General features: G+C 40.2%; 2 protein-coding genes across 11 annotated transcripts in view; one reads left to right on the top strand and one right to left on the bottom strand.

Annotated features, from left to right (window-relative positions):
• prdm16 (PR domain containing 16) overlaps positions 1-14,861 on the top strand; it is a 190,803-nt gene extending 175,942 nt beyond the window's left edge. For 5 of the 10 annotated variants that reach the window (XM_067591821.1, XM_067591823.1, XM_067591820.1 and 2 more), the window contains 8 exons: positions 54-1,731; positions 1,888-1,975; positions 4,108-4,280; positions 4,431-4,508; positions 4,855-5,024; positions 5,995-6,166; positions 9,443-9,700; positions 10,664-11,365. In XM_067591821.1, coding sequence (XP_067447922.1) covers positions 54-1,731; positions 1,888-1,975; positions 4,108-4,280; positions 4,431-4,508; positions 4,855-5,024; positions 5,995-6,166; positions 9,443-9,700; positions 10,664-10,874 — 2,828 coding nt within the window. In that variant the 3' untranslated portion in view covers positions 10,875-11,365. The other 5 variants (XM_067591826.1, XM_067591825.1, XM_067591829.1 and 2 more) reach the window with 4 other exon arrangements.
• Positions 14,862-17,156: 2,295 nt separating this feature from the next.
• LOC137185340 (uncharacterized) lies at positions 17,157-20,025 on the bottom strand. The gene is made up of 6 exons (XM_067593678.1): positions 19,731-20,025; positions 19,570-19,641; positions 19,078-19,149; positions 18,393-18,476; positions 18,042-18,173; positions 17,157-17,947 (listed from the first exon to the last, which is right to left on the bottom strand). The coding sequence occupies exons 1-6, from the start codon at positions 19,978-19,980 to the stop codon at positions 17,664-17,666; spliced, it is 894 nt and encodes a 297-aa protein (XP_067449779.1). The 5' UTR covers positions 19,981-20,025; the 3' UTR covers positions 17,157-17,663.
• Positions 20,026-20,628: the final 603 nt, after the last annotated feature.

Here is a 20,628-nt window from a genome sequence, read left to right as displayed (position 1 = left end):
GCTGTTGATTTGGTATACAGAGTTAGAGACAGTGTTAAAATGGGTTTAACCAGGCCCTGATGGGCTGCGTCTTTTTGTTCCCCCAGGCGAGGTGTGCCACAAATCCTACACCCAGTTCTCCAACCTCTGCCGCCACAAGCGTATGCATGCTGACTGCCGCACCCAGATTAAGTGTAAGGACTGTGGGCAGTTGTTCAGCACTACCTCCTCCCTCAACAAGCATCGCCGCTTCTGTGAGGGCAAAAACCATTATGGCTCTCCAGCAGGGATGTTCAATCCTGGTATTCCCATGAGCTCCAGCCCCATCATGGCCAAGGCTAAGTCCCACCATCCCCACCTTGCGGGTCTAAACCAGTCAGGTTTAGGCTTCACTGACTACTTTCCCTCCAGACCTCACCCTCATGCTGGCTTGCCCTTCTCCCCAGGACCCCATGGCTTCCCATCCCTCCCACATGGTTTCCCAGGTATCTTCCCCCCATCACTGTATCCGCGGCCGCCTTTATTGCCGGCCAGTCCGTTGATAAAGAGCCCGCTGGGCAGCGGCAGTCAGGAGGTGAAGCTGCCTCGGAGTCCCCTAGATGCCCCTCCACTGTCCCTGGTTAGCTCCACAAACAGCAATGGAGGTAACAGTTTGAGTCAGGCAGAAGACAAAGAGAGAGAGAACAAACTGGATTTGTCTTCTAGTGGAGAAGCCAAGCCAAAATCTAAGATGGCTGACATGTCTGATGGTAGTGACCTTGAAGACGTTAATACCACAAGTGGGACAGATTTGGACACCACCACTGGTACTGCTTCAGGTGATGGTTCTGACCTGGACAGTGATGGAGAGAGTGAACGCGAGCGAAGTGGTAAAAGAAGGAAGCCGTCTGGAGCCATATCAAGTCAAGAAGGCCACCAATTAGAAGACACAAATAGTGCATTGTTATCAGCCGTGTCTAGTTCGGGGAACCTTGCTATTGATCGCCCCTTTCTCTCTTCTGCATCAACTCAGCACTCCTTCTTCCCTCCACCTGATGAGCAAGCCCTCCCGCCCACCACCACAAATGCCAATGCAGCCACCACTGATTCCATCAAAGCCATTGCCTCTATTGCTGAGAAATATTTTGGTCCAGGTTTGATTGGTCTTCATCAGGAGAAGAAGATGGGTCCATTGCCCTACCACTCCATGTTTCCCTTCCAGTTCCTGCCCAACTTCCACAACTCCCTTTATCCCTTCAGCGCAGATCGAGGTGCCCTCAATCCTAGCATGTTCTTTAAGGCAGAGCCCAAGTCACCTCGTGAGCAGCTGCATAAGATGGTTTCTGGGGCCCCAGAAGCTCCTGCTGCTACAGCAGAATCACCATTTGATCTCACCACAAAGCCCAAGGAGGCCAAGTTAACTCCTCCCACCCCAACAAACCCCTCAAACCCAAACTGTAGTACTGGGAGCAGTAGTGGACCTTTAACAATATCTAGTGGTGAAGAACAGCCATTGGACCTCAGTATTGGCAGCCGGAGCCGAGGTGGTCATAATGGTGTGGCAGCTGAGCCACAAAATCGAAAGAACCACATGTATGGAGTTGGAAAAGGTGTCATCAAGGACGAAACCTCAGCTGGGTTTCCACTCCTCCATTCCCAGTCATTGCACCAATCCTCCATCACCCCGCACCAGCAGCCCCAGGCACAGCCACACCAGCCACCACCCCTGCATTATGCCAAGCCCTCCGCATTCTTCATGGACCCCATATACAGGTATTTCTGCCCCAATTAGACCAGAAACTGCTATTCCCACATAAGATTGTATATACATACATTGAAAAAGGTAGAGATTGGTGTTAAGTATGAGGTTGGAGGTTGCAGATGAAATCTGACCTCGGTATGTAACCCTCTGCCTTGTTGTCGGTCCAGCAGGGTGGAGAAGAGGAAGCTACTTGACCCCGTAGGAGCTCTGAAGGAGAAGTTCCTCAGGCCTTCACCACCACTCTTCCATCCACAGGTAGGCTGACACCACACACACATACACATTTCAAATCTAGGAAGGCAGTATGTATAATCTTAGTAGAAACAATAAATGGTACAGTCATTACAAAAGTATAGCAAGGAAATACCAAACAGGGGACTTGACCTCCAGGTATTGCATCCAGGCTGATTATTCCCAGATGCTATCGACTGTCATTTTCAAACCATGTATTATGTGAAAATACTTCTCTCCTGCCTCCCACGCTGCTGCAACCTGAATTGATAGAGCCCTATGCACCATCATTCCACAGTGTTGATGTTATTTTCTCAAGGGCTCTGTATGATTTCTTCCTTTGTTTACCGAATGGCGCCTGTGTACCTCGTCACTTCTACCTTTTTCAGAAGACACAGTCTCTTATCGCAGTCCCTTTGATAATCAGTCACATTGTTCGACTGTCCCTAGACCCTCCCTACCTCTACAAATCTTGATTACAAAGAATGATAGTATTAATAAAAGAGAGAATAATAACCGTTTGAATTGTAACAAATTGCCTCACTTGGCCACGCTAATCTTAGCTGTGGCATTGTTTCATGTACTGGGAGCCCACAGGCCAGCTAATAACTCAACCCCCTCCAAGTTTTTTTCTCTGTGGCTGGCTGGCTGGCTAGATAATAGCACCGTGTCCATCAAGGACATCCTGTGTTTGTGTCCAGGAGAATGGGGGGCTCTCGTTGGGGAAACGGTTTAATCTGACCTGGAAATCTGTGTCCTCTATCAACTGTGACTTTGCAATACACATTTGGTGCATATGCAGACAGATGAATTCACACAAGAACATGCATTTGCATATATGACTTTACACATACATGTATTTATGCCTGTACAAATGATTAATACAAGAATAGTTAACATGGATTTTTTTCCCCCTGTATTTTGCAAGCTAAAAATATATAGTAGTTCTTCTCCTCACCCTGTAGTAAGAATCTTCTAAATCTATTATTCATTATCCAATGATAACGATATGATTTAAGCTTTAATTCAGTCTTCAATCCAGCTTTTATGAAGGAATTGTGGCAGGGGGAAATACATTTTTTTAGATATTGAGTATGTTAAAGCACAGAATATAAAGGATGGAGGATTTAAAGCATTCCAATGTTTGTAAATCATTCTTCATAACTGATCAATATCCTCAGGAAGAAAAGTTTTCACAGGCTCCCACGTGAAAACGTATCATATCTTATTGTGTCTAAGCTGTGATCCTCCCAGTGATCCAAAAACAATGCCACCTCTAATTCAGTCTCATGACGAAATCACCCCGCTCCCCCTCCACTTGTTCTCAGACTGCGAATAAACACATCGAGACGGAGTGTCTGTCCCTGTGTCTCTCCCGTCCCGTATTCACTAAAAAAGGAAGGATGTAAGCTGTTTTTGGCAAATAAACTCCTACATAACCGGCCCCCTTTGTTCACAGGCTTCTAGGGTAGGGGAAGTGGCTATCAGTTGGGGGTATCTCAAACTGTATTGTATGGCTCCAATTGGGACTCTTGAATGCCTAATTTAGCCAGTTTGCCGGCCTGCAAGTGTAGCTTCGGCAGAAGGTGAGAGGTAGAGAACAAAACTGAAGCTGGTGGTGAGGGTGTATGCAGGGGGGTACTGGAGGAATGGTACTTGAGCATTTGTGAATGTGCTATAGGTCATGGAGGTGACTCGCCTTTAGCACAACCAACAAGGCTAACCTCTGATATACTGCTTCCTCAAAGCTTCCGCTCTCTGTCTCTTTCCCTCACTCCCTGTTTTTTCTGACATTGTGTCTTTGTTTTCGGTGCTTACTTTTCTCACACACATATATACATGCGCACGCACACACACACACACACACACGCACACTGTATACCAGTTTGTGTGGCTCCTGTTAAGATGTGATGAAAGATAAAACATTGATGGTGGAATTAAAAACGGAACTGCTAGAATGAGTTTGTTACGTACAAGGTTTCTTATTAATCCGTGAATATAATAAATGATACCAAAATCTGGTTGAATTAATGTGATCCACTGTAAAAAAACAAACAAACAAAAAAAAAGGAAACAGGATCTCTCATTTATCATCAAAATACTTCATCTAACCTGTTTGTTCTGTACCATTTCCTCATGCTCTTCCTCCTCCTCAGATGTCAGCCATGGAGAACATGACAGAGAAGCTGGAGAGCTTTGGTGCCCTAAAACTGGACACGCCGCCCAATTCACTGCAACACTCGGCTCATCCACTGTTCAACTTCCGCTCACCACCACCTTCCCTCTCAGACGCCATCCTTCGCAAGGGCAAGGAGCGCTACGCCTGCAGGTAAATGCCCTGTGCAATGTCTTGTGTTATTGTTATTGTTAAACTGCATTACGTTACATTAAATGTTTGCAGCAACAGTGAAATATATATTTTCTTTTATTTTACTCATCCTTACCTTCTCCCTTCCTTTCTGTCCATTCTTCCTCCCAGGTACTGTGGGAAAATCTTTCCTCGTTCAGCAAACCTCACCAGACACTTGCGGACACACACAGGCGAACAGCCGTACAGGTATTCTGTTCTGTTCTAATTCAGTCTAGTGTTTAATTTTTGGGAAATGTCATGTATGTATGTATATGTATATATGTATATATGTATGTATGTATTTTTTTTCATCCCATTATTCTCTTCATTCCAATTACTAAAAGATTTTCTAAAACTGACTTGCCTCTTCTTAAGAAATCCAGATATTTTTTGAACAAATAAAGTGAGAATAAGGAGTTTCTTGCTCACTTCAGCAGGTGGGCGGTTAAAAACAACTCAGCCTTCATCTCTGTTTGAAGGGCAGTCCTTGTTCACTGTGCTGCTCTGTTTCTCTCTTAACTCTCACTCACGTTCCTCTGTTCTCCTGTGGCAGGTGTAAATACTGTGACCGCTCATTCAGCATCTCATCCAATCTTCAACGCCACGTTCGCAACATCCATAACAAGGAGAAACCCTTCAAGTGTCACCTGTGCAACCGCTGCTTTGGTCAGCAAACCAACCTCGACCGCCATCTCAAGAAGCACGAGCATGAGAACATTCCTGGTTAGTTTGCGACATCTATGACTCTGTTTTTCTCTAAGAAAAGTGAAGCTGTGGGAACTGCCATGTAGTTATTAAACAGGGACTTGGTATTTTGAGTTTTGTTAGTGGACTGAATAATGAATGGTTCACATTACCCATTTGGAAAATTTAAAATCTTCACCTCAGCAAATGTTTAGCTTGGTGTGGCAAATGATTTAAAGTGGGGAAACCACTTAATTAAGGAATTCACACTTGGTTTTCTTACTGCATCGCCAAAAACAGCCTTTTTCTGTCCAGCATGGAAGTACGCCACTGAATATGGATGGAACACAAACTTTTTGAACTGAATGATTGCCTTTTTGAGCAGTTATATCCAAGTGATCTGTACTTCACAATTGTGTTAACATTTCTAAATTACATATGACACCTTAAGGATACAAGGCAATATAAGTGGTTTCCACTTTATTTAACTTATTGTCAGTGGAGCTGTAAACTGCTGTGACATCACAACATGCACAGTACAAACCACATTTTTCAAATATGAAGGGATTAATAAGAGGCAATTCATAGACAAGTTCTTTGTTGAAGAGACCAGATTTTTTTTCCTGATGTGTCCTGATCTCTTATTCTGTGGCAAGCCTCAATTTAAGTCTCTGATTTTGTCAAACATGGAGATTTGAAATAGCAAATCTGTTAAATGATTATATTTTTTCAGTTAACTGTGACATATCATGTGATTGTGGTATTCCCCTTCATACTTTCAGGCAAACATAACAACAAAAAATTATGTTCAATATAACATTAAAATGGGAATAATGTGTATAATAACCTTCATAACATTTTGCATTTTCCTTACACTCATCTATTATGCATGTCTGATGATCATCAAACTAAACATGCTCATGGTTGTGTGTGTGTGTGTGTGTGTGTGGCTGGTGTCCATGTGTGTTTATGTGTGTGGATGTGTATGTCTGCACACTTTCCTCAACAGTGAGCCAACAGTCTGGGATGCTTTCCAACCTAGGAACCACCATCTCCTCGCCAAACTCCGAGCCAGACAATCATGCACTTTTAGATGAGAAGGAGGACTCGTACTTCTCAGAAATCCGCAACTTCATTTCCAACAGTGAGATGAACCAGGCCTCCAGCTCCACAGATAAGAGGTAAAAAGAAAACACACTCGCATGGACGACAGTTGTATTAAGATTTTTGCCAAGACTATCAGTGATTACTTTTGATCCATGAGCCTAACCCTCTACTCTTCGTGCCAAGCTCCAATTCGTATGCAAAACTAATCCTAAATCTAACTCGAAAGTAGTTCTAGTCCTAACACAGGTATGGAAAAGGAGGAAGACACACACAAAGCGTGTTCAGCTGACTACAACAGTTGTGCTTTCAGTTTAGTAGCGCCTTGTCTCTCCCTGTACACAACAGCATAAATGCTAGTACTTAGTGAACAGTGCGCTCTAGTGGCTTGAAGTTGCTTAGCAAGAATCACCAACATCAAAGTTGTGCCCCAGTTCCATACCACATAGTAATATATATATTTATATATATTTCTATATTTATATATATATATACACACACACACACACACAAACACACACACACACACACATATATATATATATATATATATATATATATATATATATATATATATATATATATATATATATATATATATATATATATATATATACATATATACTGTATACACGTAATATAAAGCTACTGCTAATAAACTTAAGGATAAAGCGAAATGTTTCTTTTTAAAGATATACTTTCTGTAGTTGTTTTGCCACCATGCAATAATCTGTCTTTTTTTTTTTCACCTTTTCATTGTGAACATGCTACATAACTTAAAAAGAGTATAGTGTGTGTTATGGGTTTGGGATACAGCTCAGAAATCATACCTTTCAACATTGTGAGTTTGTCTTAATGACGTTTTTCCAGTTTGATGCATTTCAACCATGTCTAAAATTTCATTAGAACTCTCTTTGTTGAGAACTGCAATTTATACCTACTGAATGCCGTTGTAGTTGGTAAATTACCCAGCTTACCAGTAACTCTGGCAGGAGCGTGTTTTTCCCCCACTCAAAAAACCACAACTTGCTTTGTAAAATAATGAAAATGGCTGGTCTATTTTTAAACCGAACAGCCACTCTGGCCGGTGGATGAAAAGGTCATCTTCCTGCTTTAAGTCCTGAAATGCTTTCAGTGTTAGTAGCTCAGTTTGTGGGAAGCTTCAGAGTTTCAGGCAAGAAGAAGGTATCGGAAAAGAAAAGGAGGATAAAATGTTTTTCTCTTTCAGTCAGTGGTTTGCCCTCTTTCTTTGAATCTGTTCCCTCTTCCTGTCTTTCATTCTCATTGTGAATTCCTTTCTGGTAGTCTCACTTTCTGTCTGTCTCTTCCTCCATCATCCCCCCTTCCTCTTGTCAACACACATTATGGCCAGCAGACTCAGTGGCAATTTAGCCCCTCTGCCATCTGGGATCAATACTGAGTCTCATCCACAACAAGCTGGCCTGACATTTTAATATCTGTAATTCAGACTAAGTGTTATGCTTTCTGTCCTCCCACCAGACAGCCCACTGTTTATTCTCCCTCTGAGTGACTGAAGTCAAACGCCAAATGCAAACACACATTCATGGATGACTATCTGTAATCGCTCTTAACCGCCCTTGCAACATAGTTTCTCCCCCTTTAAAACGCCATTTTCAGCATCATAGCAAGTCAAAATAAAAGTCCTTGGTAGCTCTTGTTTTCACATGAAAACTTTGTTTGTTTGACCAGTTTCTAAGCTGGAGACGTCATAGATGCTGAGGCAGCAATGCTGCTCTGAAAAACGTTAGGAGGTTTAGATGTACACGAATATTTCCAGCACTTCAGTGTTGAAGGACTAAGAGGTATCTGTCTCCTCGGGACCATAATCCAGGTCATAATTAGGGCTGGAACAAGGACCCAGGCCATGGCTTGAGCTCTTTGGTTTGGATAAAACTAGAGTTGGAGCTGGTTCCTTGTCTGGGATTGGGCAACAGTGTCTGGCAGTTTGGACCCTAAGGGGGATTCAGGTTGAGGCATTTATCTAGGAGATCCACTGATGATGGAGCTCTTCCCCCATCCACCCGCTATACCCATACCCCCAGCCCGCTAACACAAACACCCCACTGACGTGTTTAGACTAAATGACAAAACCCAGGGCCCCCTATGTCAGAGCTACGCTTCTTTCTCTGTACGCAGGCATGGACTTTTTCCCCGCCAACCAGCTTGGCAATTTGATTATGGTGATATTTAATCTAGATTGAAAGAGGAGAACTCCCTCCACACCCCCCCCGAAAGTCCCCCTACCCGCATTTACCCACCCACTGTGTGTGACCCAATCCTGTCCCTGTGCACCCCTTCCCAGAGGTAATCCTGTCTGATTTGATAAATGTCCACTGTGTGGCAAAAAATGGAAGGGGTAAATTTGCCGTCCCAGAGGAAATGATATCATGAGCCATGACATCGTGGTCTGGGGGTGATGGGGGGGGGGGACTTGGGGTGCTGGCTGGAAAATGTACAGATGGCAGGTCATAATGGCACTGTGCTGATAGCCTGTTTGCAGATCAGCAATCGTCTTCCCTCAGTCACACAAAGTATGTTCCACCATTACAGAGTGTCGAGGACTCTGGTCTGGTGCAGGCCATCTCTGGCTCTGTTTCTGAGGAGCTGGCCAATTAATCATGTGTGGGCGGTTTGAAAAGCGCTCAGGGCAGACTGTCAACACCCATGTTGTTTGTGTGGACACCGGAGTTGGGCTGCGCGCACTGTCAACAGATTATTTATGTTTCTCTCTCTGCTCGAGATGAGTCATGTCTTTAGATGGTCAGGAAAATGGTAACAGCCAATCTGGTTCCAGACTGAACACTATCCACACAGAGCAAGCTAAAATAAGTTCTTCTCACTTTTCCATCATTGTTGGTAAACATTAGAAAGGGGTGATTTTAATACTGCACATTCCTAAAGTCAGGAGGATTCACGATAGAGAATAGAATTCTCTTTTAAAAAGTAAAAATAGAGATATCCTCTCTTTTACTCCCTATACGCTTCTTTCTCTTAAAATCCTGTGTACTACATTACCCACAATGCAAAAGGATAGTATTTTCTCCTGGCTCTCTCAACAGGCTCATTTATGCTTATGTCCTCTTCTTACCAAAGCTAAGAGAGCCAGCCAGTTGCTCTTTTATTCAGACAGTGACAATCACATTTGCTTTTTTAACACCATCAGGGAATTTTTAACACAAGGAACATGCAGAGCCACAGACTTGATAACAGTGAGCTCTACATGCCTGTTTCTTATACTGAAATGTCACCAACATGGGAGGAAAAAGGCAGTTGTTTCAGCTGCCAACATTACTAACACTTCCTCCTTGCTTTGACCTTTGATCCGTCTGCAGATCAGACCAGGCAGAGGAGGAGCGCCCACCCAGCCACAGTTTGTCCAACTCCAAGTTAGGGCTCCAGGGATTGGAGGAGGAGGAAGAGGAAGCGGAAGGCGATGATGAGGAGGAGGAGGAAGGCAGCCTGACAGAAAAGTCTCATGATGAAGCGCCGGAGTCCCCGTCTCCCGTCACGACAGGAGTGTATGAAGAGGACGAGGAGGAGGAAGAGACAGAGACGGCTCCATTATCTATGAGCTACGAACACACTCGCAGGTATTCAGTCTGTTATAAACATAAACAAGCTGCTCTTTTACTCAACTACACAGAGGACCAGATTACTCATGGACACATATACACCATATTGTATCTATTTAACAAATATTTTAACAGAAACTGCTCCTTATACCTTCTTTTATTACAACTAATGCCAATCCTAAACAACACTACACACTGAGAAGGTGGTTAAACATAGTCTGAACGTATAGATTCCCTCCAAAAATCACTCCTGGTTCTTCCTCTGCAAGTTCACTGACTCTGTGTAGATTTTGTGTTTTTGCCATGACCCTATTGTCTCTTTTGACAATTTGAAAAATTAACGTAGGAGACAGTATATGACACAATATAAATCAGCACATATAACAAATGCATTAATTCATCAGGAAAGTGAGCTAGCTAAAACTAGATTCTGGCAGCTGGCTGTACTGAGAATGTTGTACAGTGCAACATTTCTTACTGAGATCTGTTCATTTATAACATGATTTACTTTGTGAATCTGTCAAAGTTTTTTTCTATCGAACATTAATGAGTAAAGTTCATGTGCTGGTTTCAAGGGATGAGGTCATCTGTTCAGTGAGACCATCATAACTTGATGTGAATAAAGAATGAGATTAGCAGTATCTCTTTATGTATCCTGTTAATTCATCCATCAAGCGTACATCAGTAGTCTTCTCATCTTTCGTTTCAGTTAAGCTAACAAGAGGTCAGCTACTGCTCCAACTCTTCTCTCCTTTTTCTTCTTCCAGTATACTCCCTCTACCTTTCTATACCTTTATTAATCGTACCTCTTTTTTTCTCTTCTTTTCATATTTTCTTTCACCTAAACCCCTTACCCCACACCAACGTGGCATTAACTCTCCATCTGTCCCTTTCCTACATCTATCTTTCCATCCATTTACTCATCCTTACCGACCCATCCATACTGCCCTATCTCTGCCATCCCTCCATCCCTCGGTGCAGGTGTATAGAGGAGGAGGGCTCTCTCTTGGACCTTGAGGGTCTGCCCAGCTTTCCCAAGAGCCTGGATGGGTTACGTAAAGCAGCCAATGATGAGCAACCCTTTGATGTTAAAGACATATTTAACACTTCACTAGAGTCGGAAGCATTGAAAGAGACATTGTACAGGCAGGCTAAAACCCAGGTATGTGACTGGCTTTTGGATGTCCGCTAAGAGAGGGAAGGACAGAAAAGACATGTTCTGATAAGACAGGAGGAGGGCCACAATGTGTCCTTTGGAGACAGAGATAAGGGATGAGATGGATTCTTTCATGTTTCCAGATAAATAAAATAAAAGATTTTTAATCCACTTAGCAATGCGTGAAACAACTCCCTCACTTCTTTTCCTCTCACTTAACGACTAACATTTTACCTGTAAACTGCTCTTACCTTTTCTGTGATCTTTACTCTTTAAACAGCCTAATGAAACATCATATCAAGGTATAGTTTTAAAGGATAATTCTTATGTATTATATTATAATGTTGCACTTAGCAGATTCATTGCTGAGATCTGGGAACATGGCAACATTGTTACAAGAAGTTCAGTGGAGCAAGAAACACTAGTCATCACACAATCTTAATATTTAACTATAGAATGTAATAGAAAACAAATGTTTAAAAATATCGAACCATGCACTTTCTTCTTGTTAAAAGTCACCTGTCTTCTCCCGCAGGCTTATGCAATGATGCTGTCTCTCTCAGAGAACAACCCTTTGCACGCGCCCTCCCAGAACTCTCTGGACGCTTGGCTGAGCATGGGAGGTGGACCGTCTGAGACGAGCAGCTTTCACCCGCTCAACCACATCTAGAAGAGAGAGAGAAAGAGAGGAAGTGGGAGGAAGAGTAGGAGGAACATTAGTTTCACAAATGGATAGAAACAAGAGACACAAGTGGACATGAGTAGTGAGAAGACGTGAGGAGCAGAGAATTCAGTGTCACATACATTCATGAGTGAAAGAATGTGAGTGTGTGTGTGTGTGTGTGTGTGTGTGCGTGCGTGCGTGCGTGCGTGCGTGCGTGCGTGCGTGTGTGTGTGTGTGTGTGTGTGTGTGTGTGTGTGTGTGAGATAGAGAGAGAGAGAGAGAGGAGGGAGAGATTGTCCCTAGGTGAGGGGTCTCACAAAACTCTGTCAAAGAGAAAGCACTGCTAAGCTCCTGTTGATGTGAAGGACGTGATGAATGCTTCTCAACAGCATTTAAACTTTGCATTACTCTGATCCTCCCCAAGTCCACAAGGCTCACTCCAGCACCACAGAGACCCTACGTAAGGCTCTCATAAAGACAATTAATGACTAGTATGTCACTAAAGTCTGTGTACACCGCCTGCTAAAAGCACTGCAGCATCAGCACTGCATTAGCACTGTATGTCCACAAGGTGGTGCTGTTTCACCCGGAGCAACACCAGGAACATAGTGGGCGCGTGCACTATTGTCTCCAGGTTCCCCCCACCAATCATGGGCGACACATTTACTGATCTTGTTTCAGTTCTAACTGCAGAATCAACAATAGCACCACACTAAATGTTACTTGAGGAAATGACAGTTCCAGTAGACTGTTTAAGCCGATTTTTTTGAATGATTACACGGAGAATGATGTTCAATGTTCAAATGTGCACAGTGACTGGTGATTTTAATGAGCTATCTGGGACATTAGCCATTGTAATTGGTTACCCAATGTGATCATGCTGAAAATGAATTTAAATGACACTCAAAAAAATGAGGAAAGTCTTTCTCTGCTTATTCATTTCACATCATTTGTTAATTTTATTTACTTTCTTTCCTCTTAGATACCACAGTATTGTTTCTTTGTAGGCACCGCAGTGCTAAATTATTAATATAATTATTTTAGAGAAGGACCAAAATTGTATGATATTGTCATATGATGTACAAAATAACCTAGATGTTCATAGCAAGAGTGGTATGTGCCAAATAACCCATAGAAAATGTTATGTTCTCTGACAATCATTTCATTTCCAAGGGGCTTGCATTTGCTGTCATAATTTTTTTTCTCTTATTATGCTCTTATATATTTGATTTCAGAAGTGTGTGTATGTATTTATTTTTGGTTGTTTTGTCATGACTGGAGGAGCGAAAATGAAGAAAAGTCATTTTATCCCTCTTTTCTTGTTGCTGAAGGAATGAACGCCTGTCAGAACGTGAGGGAGATTGTGAATCTCCGGTTCTGATGCGTCAGTGTGCCAAAATGGAAAGAACCCATGAAATTAATTGTTTTTATTTATAGTGAAAGATAGCTGTAGTTACTTTTAGATCCTATTTGGCATTGTAACGTCCTGCAGTGTTTAGTTTTTTTCTTGCTTCAGTTCAACAATTTTACCCAGTATGCTGAATGTGTCTTGTTCAAGTATTATGGGGTGGAGGGCAGATTTGGACAACTGTCACTATGAATGTCAGAAAAGGGCATTATGTTGTCACACTATTGAATCTGACTAGTTTCTACCACCTCAAGCTCCCCTTTCCCTCTGGTTTTCATTTGATCCATTTAGTGTGAACAATTAATATTCTTTTAAGAATTAGTTGGTCCAAAAGTCTAAAACACACAGTCACATCTGCATGAACATCTGGTCTTTGCTGCGTTGGAGCGACAGAATCGCTGGCCAAGCAAGAAGGAAGGCAAGGACTCATGAAACCAAAAAAAAAGAGTAAATAAAGTAAACCACAAATAGTATTAAAATGGACATCATAATTCTGCTGGTCGGTCCTTCTAACACATGTTAACACAAAAAATGTCTAGTTGATTCTGGATGGGGAAAAGAGAAACTCTTGATCATGAGTTTACCTTCATATTCCCTGTTTTTACTTTTGAGATCATACTGAAAACTCATTCCATATGGTCTACAAGGTAGCTGTGCCGTGGAGGGTATGAGTCATTTACTGTAGATAACTGTAGATAGCTGCAGAAGGCAGGGGGGATGAGCATTGTTGATCATTGTTGCCTTGGTCCTCCCTGCTACTGGGACTTTCAGAACTAGGCCTGATGCTGTATTTTCAAACTAGCACTTAAACCATATTATGGGTCCAAGCCATAAATTGATCAGGCTTAGGTCTCCAGAACTTAAAACACATTTTCAGACTTCTTTCACTTTCAGTAGATGAGCAGTACCTTGAGCTCGGCATGGAGAGATAAGAAAAACCTGAAACAGAAGCACTGTAATTTTTCTTCACGACAGCAGGTGGGAGTGTGATGCTTGGACATCTCATTTTTCTAAAGACAGAAGTCTCTTTTTATAATTCTACTGAATGAGATTTCATTCATGGTAAACTCATTGTTTTCCAACTCGTGGTTATAAAATGTAAAGACTTGGGTTGCTAAGTTTTGAGGTTGACTATATGTAGTAATTCATGTCATGGACTACTGTAATAAGTACGCGCTGTGTAAAGCAAATGAATTGAAGGCATTGAAGTATTCCATTTTGCCAACTTCAGAAAGTATTCTGGCAGATGGTCGCTGAAATATGTTTCAGCATAATAGAACATGGTTGCTGTTTTCCCCCCACTGTTACAGGAGAAAGTAAAAATATACATATTGTTTCTTTTTAACTGTATAGTATTTTAAAGAATGAAAAACAATGGTGCATTTGTCTGAAGAAAAAAAATCATTGAAAAATATGGGTTTAAATGGATGGTGCTTGTTTTGTTTGAATCTGAGTTGTATATCGCCTCTGTTATGTTTATTGAAAACAAACAAAAAAAAAAGATATTGTGCATGACGTGTTTAGCAGTCATAATGATGTCCATTTGTGAAATGTGTATCAAATCAAAAAATGAGAAAAAAAAGAAAAGAAAAAAATAAATCCGTAGATGCACTTATTGTACATGTGGTTAGGTTAGTAGGTTTGACTTCAAGTTTTTGACTGCCTTACAGATGTTTGGGCAGGCGGCTCTGAAAGACATAGAAAAGACTTGTGGGAGAAGACATAATGAAAAACAATAAAGGATTGTAGAATAATATTGAACAATTCTGAAATTGCAGTTCTTTTGATGCTTGTGATTATTGAAGATGTACTTTAGAGAAATTTCATTGAAAAGATATGACTCTGATGTTAATTCTGTAGAATAGCAATGTATACCAAATGTAATCTTTCCAATGCTATGAAGAATTTATACATGAAATTGATATGCAATAAAACCTGTGTGCTTTTTAAATGAGACGTCCACTGTGTGTTTGTTAGTTACAGCAGTAAAGCAATAAACCAAGAAGAGCATCAAATGTTTCCCTCCAAACGAATAACTCATTATTTAGGGTCAGCTAGTGCTGAAACAATTAGTCCATTAACTGATCAACAAAAATTTTGATAGTTCATTAAACATTTAAGTCATTTATCAAGCTGAAATGATGAGCATTTGCTAGTTCCAGCCTCTCATATGTGAGGATTTGCTCCTTTTCTCTGTTTTATATCACAGTAAAGTTAATATATGTGGGTTTTGGACTGTTTATCAGACCAAGCAAGCTATTTGAAGAGTCACTTTCACCTCATTAAACATTACATTTATGTTCATATCCATTTTATATACTAAACAATTGATTAAAAACAGTAATCAAAGGGTTGATGTGATTATTTAACAGTTTGTGTTTCTGCAGGCTGCGCGCCAGCTACGTATGTGTAAGTTTGAACGTAGTTACAATATACTATTAAAAATGAATTGCATCCATTATACTGTAATTACAATATGGCGGTAAAATACAACTACACCCTTTCTGAGCATGTGTTAAATCATTCTGTATTACCTGTTGTCATTGTTAAATGGCTAAAAAGGTGGGAGAGACTAACCAGAGAAAAGGTTTGTTGATATTTGGACTACAGCGGAAACAGATTGTCCATGACAGACTACATCTCTTTACATTTATGACACCAACATGCACACTCAGTATTATTCTGTACAGTTACTGTTTCAAATAGACAAAAACAGGAGAATTATCAAATAGTTGTTGAGATATTACAGTTTGGACCAAAGTGGAGCACCACTGACTGTCTGTTCAGGAAGTATCAATGCATGTACCAAACACATGACTTAGACACTCCTCTTATGGTTACATGCTTAACATATAAAACAACCTACCAGGCCAATTGTATTATACAGCGAAGCTTAAAAACAATAAAAGAAGCAGAAACCAACTGCACAAGCAACAATTACAAATCACAGGAAATCAATGAATGCAAATTTGATTCAAAGCATTGGGCTCTGTCTCAAAGGAGCTTTATAACAGACCACATGGTGGTGCTATATATCCAAAAGATGAATATAACAAATAATCTAAATATGTGCAACTATTGGATCCAAGTTTCTAGTTGTAAGTAGTTTGGTATAAAAAATGTGCTATTGCGCTATTGATGACATGTTTGAATATGTTGAGCACAAGTCTGCAAGTAATTAGTGTGTAATCAGACTGATTAGAATGTGAATGAACAGAAAGAGAGAAATATTACAGGAAATTTATAGCTATAAAAGAGATCAAAATACAACCTCTGTGCGTATTAAATACTGTAATAGATCATTATAATATCATGAATGAATAAAACAGTCAGTTTAAACTACATCATATTTACTCACTCTACATAAAAAGTACAGTTTATGTTTAACTAGTGGGTCTAAACATTGTTCAATCATAAAAATACTTTTGACCAATCTTACATTTCTCACTGCCAGCTATGATCATTTTGAAACACAACAGTCCACAAATAGTACTTGTTATGGCTCTGTTTGCAGTCTGACTCTGTGTCTCTAGCTGCCATTCTCCACCAGTCGACCAGAGACCCTCAGCTTTATCCCTGTGGTGTTAAGTCTGGACTGAGTGGAAGATTGACAGATAAGATAGTATTGTGTTGAAGGATCCCTTGAGATATTACTGCTTATTGTAGTTAACCTTTGTCCTGACATTTAAGTTTGTATACATGTGAGCATACAGAGCTGTTTTGTTTTACTACCTGAGAATGTGTTTTGGGCTGGTTTCTGAGTTGTGGAAGAGATCTATGTTTTGGACTCCAGGAGTTTGCATGTCTTAGTTTATCTTGCAGCCCATTTATCTCTGTACAGTAGCACAGTGCATTTTGTTTGCATTTGGCCTGCTGGCATTTGCGACTTTCTTGAGCTTAATTGTGTGTTCTCGGTTTTTGTTTTCTGTTTGCTCTGTTTTCCTCCTGTGTTCCTGCACTCCTCCCCGGCCCGTTTTTCCTTGCACACCTGCCCTGCATCATGCTCATCAGCCCTGCCCTGCCCCTGTGTCTTCCCACCTGTTCCTTGTTGTCTGATTAGTTCAGTTTGTATTTAAGTCCAGGTTTTCAGTTCAGTCTTGTTGGATCATTTGTTTGGTTTAGTTGCCTGCCTGCACTCCTGTTTGCTGTTCCTGTGTTAGTCAATAAATATATTCTTCAGTTCCTTGTGCCTACTGAGTCTCTGCATTTGGGTCCACCTGCTCCATAATTCATGACAGTACTGCAATGATGTTTATTATTTTATTCAAATGTAAGAGAATATGATAATAATAATATACACTTAATATGTACAAACTATTGATGTTGTTGTTGCATATTTAGATACTTACAAATAACAAATGCACAGCTAAACGCTTTCAAAGGTACAGAGGGAATTTTCCTTTCACATTAACATCAACAGCACATGAGCATTCACATTTCTATAAAATAAAGTAAAACACAGTGTAAAGAAATCAGACAGTAAAGGTAACATGGAGCAAAGAGCAAAGAGGAAGTACAGTAAGTAGTTTCTGGTGCTGATGTGAATCCAGATCAAAATACAGGATTAGTTTAAGTATTTCTTGTTCTTCTTCTCAAATGAAAATCTGGCACATCACAATCTATCACTGTATGTTTTGATGCAAATCCAGACACAGATGAAAAATTCATGAACCTTCTCTTATTAAAACAGCTTTTATCAGTAAAGACTGGTACACTGCTACAGTGTGTGTGAGGAAAAAGGACTGTTTCTTTCTCACATGGTGAAAAGCAGATGACCACTGAAGGTGCTGTGGTGATTTACATTGTCAAATATCCTTGAGTTAGCCCACTGACGCAAAAACACAACATCTTTGACCTCTAGAAGCAGTGTGACGCCATTGGCAGAACTCCCATAATGGGAAGGCTGATGCTCATATGCAATAAAGATTTGCTCTCCATTCTTGACCAACACAGCACCTGAAGGATGTGAAGCATGTCCATGTGCACCTATGTAGAACTCGAAGTGGTAGGCTCCTCTGACTGGTGCAATGAAAAACCCTGTGGGACATTTTTTTGTCATTTGATCTAAATGGAGAATCGACTGCTGTAATGAAAAGTCAAAGTGATTGTTAAAATTTGTGAATTCAAGTACCTGTGTTTGGGCTGTAGGCGTCTCCAATGTTTGTGACGACGTGTCTGAAGACCAAAGGAGTGTTTGTGTTAAACGGTCCGACTGTTGCTTCGCCTGAAGCCAACAGAGAGGCTGAGAAAGCCACCTGTTTGGCTGAGAGTGAGAGAAACATACTTTTAAAGTGGCTGATGTTACAGTAATATGATGGTTAATAACTGTAAATCCAGTTTAAATCCAGTTTGTAAATCCATTCATAAAAACACATTGTTATTCTGTGTATTATTCTACTACTGACCATTCTAGGAAGGGTTTTACATGATCTAATTACAATTGAAACAAAATTCTACATATTAAATTAGTTTAGAGTCTTACCTTCTCCATCTCTCTTTAGAGTCTCCACCTGGTTTTCTGTGACATTTGTTCTGGCTTGAATGGTGATCAGTTCAGCTGTATGTGCTGAAATTAAATTAATCCAAAAAAAAAACAAAAAAAAAAAAAACGCAGAAATGTGAAATAAACCATTATGAAAACAATCTTTGACAGTTAAAAGTATTTCATCATCATTGTTTCATTAAGGTTTGATTCATCCACTGAAATCTGGATATTTTTTGAAGAAAATACTGTCCAGAAAAATTAAGTTACATGTCATTAAAATCCTTTGTAAATACATTTAGAAAAACTGTCTTTCAGTGACCTTATTGTTTCTCATTTGTAATCTTCACTTGAATCTTGTTCAATATACACTCACTGGCCACTTTATTAGGTATACCTGTGCAATCTAATACAAATCAATACAACAGCTCTGCCATAAATTCTACTTTTATGAAGTTTATACATTTTTCAGATTTTGTTGACATTGTCAGAAAGGTGATAATTCTACTTTATGTTCATTATTGAGGTTGTAGTGGGTGGTGGTGTAATGGAGTACTTTATATTGAAAGGTGGTCCTTAAATTCCCTCCCCACCCATATGTGTTAATGGGGTGGACAGAATATAGAGTGTATATTTCCAGTGCCAATAAATTATCAGTCATGTCATCAAGATTTCCACACAATACCTTCTTGCTTTTGCTTCAGCTTGTCCACCTCAGTCTTCTGCGTCTCCAGTTCTCTCAGTTCTGCTGCATGTGCTGAAATTAAATACATCAAAAAAGTGGCAATGTGAAATAAACCATTATGAAAACAATATTAGATATTTAAAAGTATTTCATCATCACTGTTTTCATCAAGGTTTGATGTATCTATTGAAAACCAAGATATTGTTCAAATTAACTACTTAATACAGTCCAGAAGAACCGAGTTATATGTGTCATCCAAATACCTTGTAAATACATTTAGGAAACTGTCTTTCAGTGACCTTATTGTTTCTAATTTGTAATCTTGACAGAGAATTATTTGTCATTGTTCAATATACAGTATATTTCCAGTGCCATGATGACTTAATATCTTTATACCTTGTAGCTGTGCCTTCAGCTTCAGTAGTTATCAGTAATTTAAAGTATTTCTGAATAATTTTAAGCAGAAATGATCAGTCATGATGATTTACACACCTTGTAGCTGTTGCTTCAAGTTATCTACCTCAGCCTTTTGTGTCTCCAGTTCTCTTAGCTTAGCTGCCTGTGCTAAAAAAGGGGGGAAAAAATGATATAAGACATGTTCTGTGCAAACAATATTTCTGCCTCGTCCGTCACTCCCTGACATACTATTGTACCTTCATTTTCTCTCTGTAAGTGCCTGATCTCCACCCTCTGTTCAGCCAACAAGCCGCTCATCTCTCTCAGCACAGCATGAATGTCTTGTGGACAGGTCAGTGGGTGATGAGAAGCATTTGCTGGTTCCCATCCCTGGGATTCAGTCTGCTTTCCATGTGGGATAAATTCATTGTCAGGCTCCGCTTGAAGCTGAGTCGTGGAGAAAGAGCAGATCAGCAGCAGCTGTGGAATAAACATTGTCGTCTCCATTCTGTGACTGTCAGTCTTTGAGGTTTAACTTTTTAGTTTCTGTGTTAATCCCAGCCTTAAATAGTGTTTTACCCTGGTTAGTCATTACCAAATGTTCTTTTATCAAACACACGTGCAGCTAGATAGATAAGACTTGGAGTGCGTTATCTGGAAAACAACACTGAAGACACAACACACAAATGAAAGAAGATATATGATCAATCAGTACCTCTACTGGTTCAAACATTAATGACATAGTCATATAGAGACCTTCTTCAGGTTGGCTGAGATAAACCAAGACTTAGGGGAAACTGAAGTTATAAAATAAAAAGTATTTTTCCTCAATAAATGAAGCAGAATAAAGTTTTTTAAGAGCAACAACACCAATGTTACAGAAACATTCACACTAAAAAGAGAATTACAAAAATATCAAACAGAATTCAGTGTAACCATGCTCATTTCATGTTTATAAGAAATCAAATGAGCTAAACTGCACTTCTCGTACTGTGTTCCGAGCTGATCTCAGACAAATAGTACATCAATGCAACCACTCCATAATATGCACAAGCAAGCACTGAAAGCAAAAAGCAATGTGATATATTTAAAAAGCATCATCTTTTGACTTTGTTGTCTTTTTTTTGTTGGTTGATTATATAACATCATTCACAA

This window comes from Thunnus thynnus, chromosome 6 (assembly GCF_963924715.1).
Source record: "Thunnus thynnus chromosome 6, fThuThy2.1, whole genome shotgun sequence".
Classification (NCBI taxonomy): domain Eukaryota; kingdom Metazoa; phylum Chordata; class Actinopteri; order Scombriformes; family Scombridae; genus Thunnus; species Thunnus thynnus.
The sequence above is the reverse complement of the archived record's forward strand: the minus strand, read 5'-3'. Positions and strand labels throughout refer to the sequence as shown.

Coding starts and splice junctions, on each gene's coding strand:
- LOC137185340 (XM_067593678.1), bottom strand. CDS start 19,980: ATGGAGACGACAATGTTTATTCCACAGCTGCTGCTGATCTGCTCTTTC. Junction 19,150..19,569: donor CTTGAAGCAACAGCTACAAG/GTGTGTAAATCA, acceptor ATTTAATTTCAG/CACATGCAGCAGAACTGAGA. Junction 17,948..18,041: donor CGCCTACAGCCCAAACACAG/GTACTTGAATTC, acceptor AATGTCCCACAG/GGTTTTTCATTGCACCAGTC.